Consider the following 8509-nt stretch of genomic DNA (forward strand, 5'->3'; position numbering starts at 1 on the left):
GGCAGTCCAAAACGGACTCGAAAGGAGTTCAAAATGAACTCGGACGAGGAGGTTCATGCACAAAAGGAGATAAAAGTTAATGACTGATCAAGATAAGACTTTACCAACATTAAACAATTTTATTTGGATGTAACAATAATCTTTTCATTTGATAATAAATAAGCACACCCGTATTATTTATAATAATACACATGTATTCTTAGCAAAATAAGCAACTAGTAATTCTAAAGAAAACATGAATACTAACAATTAAAATTAATTTCATTAACATGAAGTGATAAAGAACCAATAATAAGACTAATGACCATTACTATTGTTAAAACAAACCTAAACCAACAAGATATGTCCAGGAGATAAAAATTGGCCAAAACAGTGAGAAAATAAAAATAAAAATACTATCATTATATGAGCTATTGCGACGGTAAACAACTAATATATATAAAAAAAATGACATCACTATTCTTGCATTGTATCATACCCAGACTATACCAAATTGCACATAAGCAGCAAACAATACTAGATATGAGCATTGAAATGATACTAGTCTACCAACCAAAATGCTGACTTGACTCTAATGAAAGAAGATGACATATTAAATAATTATGAGAGACATTTAGTGTCATAGGGATTCAAACAAACTTGACAACGTCTTAGATACATATGCTTAAACCTACAAGTTAAAACAATATCTTATTCAACATGTTTAAAGTTACTAGAAGAGCTCAAGTGCTAAACATGATTATAACTCTTAGTGAAGAAAACTAGGACTAGAAATCATCATTAGGATTAAACTAAAAAAAAAAAAATCAAAGAACGGAAAAGATAATACCTTCTTTGGGGCAGCAAATCAGGACGACGAGCTTGACCACGAGAAGTTTTCACCACTGTTACCCGTTTTCGATGAGCTCCAGAGTGCAAAAAAAAAAAGCTTCAAATTTTAGGATAAAAATTGAAAGTTGCTCTCTTTTAGATGATGAATCCTTGGGGATTTTTTATGTGCTTTTTTTTTGGGTCCCTCCTCTCCAAATGGCATCAATACCATGTATTTATAGCAAAAATAAACGCTTGAATTCAAATAGTCATTTGAGCGGGAGATGAGGGATTGATTGAAAATAATGGAGGAGAAAACGAGTAAGAGAATAACATGCCCCCCAAAAATTTGGATTCGATGTGATATCTTTGGATTAGATTTGGATGAGATTTTATCTAAGCCAAAGTCAACAAATCTAACCCAAAGTCTACAATCTTTGAAATTTAGAGGGAGGCACTTTCAATGGTGAAGAAATTAGGGTTCTTGGTATTGACTTTTGCGCTTTGGAGAAGGAAGGGGAGAGGGGTGTGTCTTTGGTTGGAAAAAAATAAAAAGAAAGGAGTGTGGGTGAGTATGCAATTATATGAATATTTGCAGATGTGCAAGAATTAAAAGGATGGCCCATTATATTTAAAATTTGACCATTTAGTTTCTATTCTAATCAAATTAGATTAAAATATGACCAAGCTGAATCAAATAACTAATTCGGCCAAAATAAAAATAAGATGAATAATTATCGATTAATTATTTGAGCTTCTTAATTTAAACAAGACAAAATAATTATCAAGACTTATTCATTACTTAAAATAGAGAACTAATTATACAAAATTATAAAATTCACTAATTCAAAGAAATAAATGCGTAATTATGATAAACATTATTTTTAGGCTATTTATTAAATATTTATATAAAAGATGAAAATTATATAAACCAACATGTAAAATTATATAATTATTTCTGAAAAATACTAACCAAAACTAAATAGAAAGAGATTTTAAAATATATATTTTTTAGGATTTTTCAAAGACGATTATTTCAAATTGTTTGAAATTGAAGAAGCTCGATAGTTAACTCGAATTGCATAGGGTCAAAATTGGGTGTCAACAAGGACACTGATGTCCTAAAAGTAGAATGAAGGGTATACTCATACCATTTACGATAGTTTAAGGGAATATTTATTATTTTTCGTATTTAATATATTTTTATGAATTATAAAAGTAATATATTGAGTTTAGTTGGATGATCACGAATTTTTGAAACCCAAATTTTACACTTAAATGTTTCTCTGAAGGTATGATAATGAACTTCTAATGAAAACTGATGTAGCACATATAAATGGTTATAGTCAACTCCTAAAAGAGATTGTGACTTGTTATAAACATTGTAAATACTTGTCCATTATTGAAAGTGAACGTGTCAAGATGTGATAAAATTTATGGTTAAGGACATATTCACATATAACTGGATAATTATCACATCTCAAATATATGAGAGATTTGAGAGGAAAAAATGGTATCAGAGCAGTACAATGTATTTTCTTTCATTTTTGAAAAAAATAGGTATTAATGCAGGTTTGTTGCCCCAGTTTTGCATCATTTTTTTATAAAAAGGTATGATTATCTTTGACCGTAAGTTTTTCACAGATTTTTTAAACATTTTGAATTGTCAATTATTGTGACTTATAATATTTTTTACATAGTTTACAAATGTATAAATTTCTTTTCAAAAAAATTAAAGATTTCATGCGCAAATTTCCGATCAAACTTAAATTGTGTGACTCTCGAAAAATGAAAAGTGTCACATAAATTGGGACAGAGGGAGTAATTTTTTTTATTTAGTTTCTTTGTACTGTTAATCAATCTTTGGTTCTCCTTATGTATTTCAATATGAATAATGTAATATACAAACTACAAGTTTTTGCAAAATCCTTCTGCCTTACTAGGGTCAAGTGAGATATCTCCTTATCGCTGGAGCATTTCATTGCCCTGGTCTCTTGGGGCTATGCCTAAGGCTCTTTCTCAACGTGATCGTTCTGAATGTAAATATGATGAAGGTTCTTCTAGTGATGGAGATGGTTAACAAGTGGAATAACCACTCTTTCTTGAGAAATTGGATGAAATAACATTGTGATTCGTGGATAAGTTTTTAACTATATTTTTGAACTGTTGTGTTATAGTTGGTACTTGTTTTACAAATTTGATGTTGTTATGAGTAAGTGTGTTATTTGTTGAATGTCTTAATTGATGTTTCGGTTGGAGATTGTTGGTGTTAGTTGAAGATTGTTTGATGTTGTAGTGTTGTATTATAGTGTTGAACCTCACTAAACAAATAAAGGATTTTGCAGCAATTATTTTGTATCAATAATATAATTAAAGCTATATTATATTTAGCGACAATAATAAATATGGTTATCCATCAGTTTTTTCCCTCGGAAATATAGATGATTTTAGTTTTCGCAAATGTTGTAAGGCAAGAGAGCATAAACAAAAGCAAAAAAGAAAACTTATTCATGGAAATTTATCATAAGCAAGAAGAAAATTTTCATCTGTTTTACAGTGTCCAAGGAGCCATACAAGTACAACCAATTCATGGATCCACATTACAGGATCTTATATTATACAATTTCAAAGGCAACCGCACAAATACTCCACAATTTTCAATTGTGCAGTAACAGCAAATGAATAATTCAAGAAACTCCGACGGTTTTACCAAGCAGCCAGAGCATCAGTGTCAGCTCTATTCCGAAAATGGTGTGAAGAGAAGTTCTGTCTAACATGAAGCCATATATCGTAACTCCTGCTCGATTGTTCTCAAAATATGTCACTGCAACACCATGCATATATCAAAATAAGTGATCATTAGTTTGTTTGAACCAATTATGCATTTATATACGAGCAGTGGCGGAGCCAGAATTTTTAATTAGGGGGTTCAAAATTTGAAGAAATAGACACACGAAGTAGCCTAAGGGGATTCGACATCTACTATATATACATAAAAAATTATTTTAACCATGTAAAAATAATATAATTTTCCGCCGAAGGGGGTCGGATGACCCCCCTAAAGATAGGGTGGCTCCGCCACTGTATACGAGTTTAACTTATATGTATCGATAGTGTAAAGATTTTTTTATTTTTTTTTGTGTATAGAATTATCATATCATAGTGACCTACAATCACAACAAGTAATTGCTTTGAAGTACACCTAATTTTTTTATTTTTTATTTTTTTTACCCTCCCCTAGGAGCTCCCACCCCTTTTGCTCCCTTGGTGACTCGAACTTGCAACCTTCGGGTTGGAAGTGAGGTTACCATCCGAGCAACTCCCTCTCGTCGAAGTACACCTAATTCTTTATATTGTGAGTGCATAAATTACTAGTACAGTATTCCATCCGTTTCAATTTGTTTGTCTGGTTTGATTTGACACGAAATTTAAGAAAGTAAAATAGACTTTGGATTCTTCTGATCTTAAACTAAAGATATGTATGTACCAAAATGTCATTTAAACGAAGGGCTAAGTGAAATGAGCATACCTAGAGCCTGTCTTTTTTGGAACGAAATTGTACTATAGGCATACGAGGGGACAAACTTCGTATTATCCAGTTCATCCTCTTCATCTCCAACATCCTCTGCATCAGATGATCCGTTATAACCATTGTTGCAATCTACTCGATGAGCTGCTGGAGGAAACTCACTCTCAGCCCAATGATACGAGTCTATTGTCGCGCACGCATGCCATTTTGCAGCGAGGCATGTCACGGATTGTGCCTTGTGAGTAATTCTGGTTGCACTTCGCAACAGTATCATCAGTCCAGCAAGAAGGCTGACAGAACACAGCTGCATATATTAAGGACCAAAATATTTAGTTCCACTAATGGACAGAGGCGAATTCATAATTTAGATTTCAATGAGTTCAAAATAAGTGTGATCTTATTATGTGTAATGCATTTCCATATATTTGCTCATATCTTGGAAGAGCTTGGTCCAAGGACCGCAAATTATCGTCTAATATTTGCTCATATATTTTTCAACCAGCTTATAGATAAAATATTACACTTTCATCCAACGTTTGTAATAACTTACAAATTTTAGACAAAAAAAATTACGTATCTATATGTTGTAAGAAAAATAAGAAGATGATCAAAACTCGGAAGCAGTCACAAATAAAAACACTAGTTAATGAGATTACGAGAATGCATTACCGCAAGTTCACCACTCTTATAGATTCGTAGATCTGCATTTGGGCGTGTAGTCAGGAGAAGGGAGGCAAATAGACTTGCTGTGATAAATATCAATGTCCACAAGATGAATACGCGGAACCTATGGCTAATAATTCTCAAGTGCCTCCTGATCCTGAGGTGTTCTCTCAACACAGATTCAACATCAGAATCCACATGGAAGAGTACTTGAGCGAAATCTTGTAGTCGGAGAATCTGAAGGTAACATATCAACCGGAAAAGGACACAAACTAAGAAGAACACGACCGTCCTGTAGAACCAGGAGCTCAGCTCCAGAATGCAGGCGATAACATTGCCCAAGAATGGGATTTGGGTTCCACCTGAGCTGTACCACCAAATCTTGTATGTGCTTTCAGCAACAAAACATGGCAGGACAAAAAAGAACAGGATCTTCGTCGATCTCTGCATATTAATAAGAAGAGAGAATATAGTTTTACGTCATGTTGTTAAAATGCGCATAGTAGTAATTACAAGAATCAACATATCATGTTCACTGATTTGAACAAATATTTAATTGCCTAACCTCATAAATTCAAATATCTCCGAACATACTACAACAACAACATAACCAGTGAAATCCCACAAAGTGAAGTGTAGATTTAGTTTTTCTTAGTTTATCAATCATGGAGTAACTATTCAATCTACATTTATGAATGGAACTCTTGACTCTTGTTTGCATTGAGCACCATGAAGTCATACTAGAGAAATATCGATCCTCGGCCATCTAATCATTAAAGGAAAAACCTTTACTACTATCAAACTTTTTCCTTTTTCCATCTGACCCTATCAGGAGGATCTATATACCTACCAGCATGACTCGAACCCTCAATCTAATCGGTTGATTGTAAGAGGTTCTCAACCACCAAAGCACGCCTCACTTGTCTTTTACTATCAAACTTAATCAACTCCATATCATTCATTTTAAACACAAAATTTACCATATGGAATTGAAAAACTCAAAAAGGAAACAGAGTCTAAGGAACAAAACATCTTTAAAAACAAAATATGAAATCGTGCACGAGACAGATGGCTGAGAGGAAGAGGGAAAAAAAAAATACATACATTAAGCTGTTGTGTGTAGCAGTTTCTAACTGTCTCACTCTCATCACAAAGTTTATCCAGGAACAAGAACCTCCGAAGTCCATATTTCTTGTTGAACCTCGAAAGACAGATGAACGATAGAGCAGCAACGCTGCTCATCGACAACTGAGTGACACAGCCGTAAGTCCTACTATGATCAGCATCGCACTCGCTACAAGCCAGTAGGTAATGAGACAGCCATGGCACAACAACAGTTAGCAAACTAAACACAAACCAAGACAAACAAGCAGACGAAGGGCTCGATTGATCGACACACATCCACTTGAACCACGTCCTAAAACTCCTCAATTCATCATACATGTGTGAACCACTTCGAACTAATACCGTTTTATTTTCCAAAGTTTCATCCTCATCCGCCATATTTATACTGTCAGTGTATATAACTTAAACAATTGCCTTTGTTAGCGCCGAAATTTGTTCATGGAGAGAGAACAAAATATTGTAAAATATTAAATGACAATGAGTTGATGTATTTATGAGGCAACTTGTGTAGAAGGGCAATAAAAAAGGTGCAATAAATGGTTGGTTATTATATTGGAAAGTAGAGGAGGATAAATGATAATGGATGAATCAAGTTCCTATTCCTCAAATTTCAATTTTTCTTTTACCACAAAAAGTAGTTGGAATCATCAAAAGGTTAAGAGATTCCTTCTGGATTCTTCCAATCAATGGACATTACATAGAGTTATTATTATTTTAGATGGAAGAACCCATGGAGCTTGTGATTTAAGGTGCACTTTTTACTAATCTAAGGTTCCGTGATCAAACAGCACATGTTCACCGGTTTAGTAATTTAAACTAGCATTTGGCCATAGATTTTAAAAATATTTTTGACACGTAATTTTTGTGTGAAATTTCACCATGTGTTTGGTCATAATTGTTGGGAAAAGTATTTGATTTTTATAGAAGAAATGATTTATATTCATAAGTTTTAAGGAGAGGAAATTTCGCAAATAGCCACTAAAAATAACTTAATTAGGCTTCATAACTATAGTTTGTTAATTACAATTCGTAGCTACATGTTAGAGGGAGGAGAGAGGCGAGCGAGATTGGGAGAGGGAGGAGAGAGGCGAGCGAGATTGGGAGAGGGAGGAGAGAGACGAGCGAGAGAGGGCAGAGAGTGGAGAGAGGTGAATTGCATTTATATCTGTCAGATAATTGTATATATATCTAACTACGTACACTATACATATGTATTTGTATATCTGACGAGCAAGATTGGGAGAGTGAGGAGAGAGGCGAGCGAGACTGGGAGAGGAAGGAAAGAGGCGAGTGAGAGAGGGCAGAGAGTAGAGAGAGACAAATTGTATTTGTCTATATGTCATATAATTGTATATGTATATGTATAATTTATATTTGTATATGTATAAGAGAGGAGAAAGGCGAGAGAGAGGAAGAGAGGAGACAGACACTCATAATTATAGCTAAAAAGAGGTTGTGAGTGGTAATTAATTGAAACTATAACTATGTTAGCTAATTAACTAGTATATGTTTGCCTATCCGCGTATTCTCCCTTTTTAAGAACTATTAAAAATATCCATAAATTTGTATTATCATTTTATAATGAACATGTTCTGTGATAAAAACTAAACTCTTATATTATAAGTTCTAACTTGTTTATAAACAATTTCACAGATCATTGTAGGAGTTACTCAAGTTTCTCAACTCATAGAGGAGCATTCAATTTTTATATTTACATTACTTTTAACAAGTTCTGTGGAGCAATATCATTACAAACTTGAGAGTCAAATAACAACAAACACATCATAAACAAAATTAATAAATGATGGGCTAAATATAAAAATTTGGCATAAATTTTTAAAAGTTCCCAAAAAATAGAATTGGGCTCAAAAACTAGCTTGTCCTAGTTTTTTGGAATTTGAATGATTTACTACATGCACTTTACTATCGATCGGCGACAATAGAAATATAGGTGATAGGAATAGTCAAGTAGTCTTAGATTTGTTGGCAAAACGCTTAATAAAGTTTTATCAATCCACAATGTGTAACCCGATAAAAAGTCAGAGTCAGTTCAAGTGATTACTCAACATGATTGCTAGCAAATTCATAACCTTAATTAGAGTGATTTCATTCATTGATTACGTAAGAAATCTACTCTTTGTTTGATTATTTGTTCATTAATTATTCTCTTTTTTATTTTTTATTTTGTTAAATCATAAATAAAACTTTTTATCATTTGAATAAATAATCAACATTAGTTCAATTTAGTAAATAGTTTGACAAGTCTTTGTGGGTACGAAATCTGAACTAAAAATCCTATATTATTTGTACGCTCATATATATACACACTTGTGTGTGCATTTGGACACAACAATGGGTTCAAAAGAACAAAACAACCATGTG

General features: G+C 33.1%; 1 protein-coding gene across 1 annotated transcript; it reads right to left on the reverse strand.

Annotated features, from left to right (window-relative positions):
• Positions 1 to 3392: 3392 nt before the first annotated feature.
• Positions 3393 to 6597, reverse strand: LOC125863233 (uncharacterized). The gene is made up of 4 exons (XM_049543410.1): positions 6107 to 6597; positions 5009 to 5446; positions 4340 to 4643; positions 3393 to 3634 (listed from the first exon to the last, which is right to left on the reverse strand). Exons 1-4 carry the CDS (start codon positions 6503 to 6505, stop codon positions 3498 to 3500), a joined length of 1278 nt encoding a protein of 425 aa, XP_049399367.1. The 5' UTR covers positions 6506 to 6597; the 3' UTR covers positions 3393 to 3497.
• Positions 6598 to 8509: the final 1912 nt, after the last annotated feature.

Source organism: Solanum stenotomum, chromosome 4 (genome assembly GCF_019186545.1).
Source record: "Solanum stenotomum isolate F172 chromosome 4, ASM1918654v1, whole genome shotgun sequence".
Lineage (NCBI taxonomy): Eukaryota > Viridiplantae > Streptophyta > Magnoliopsida > Solanales > Solanaceae > Solanum > Solanum stenotomum.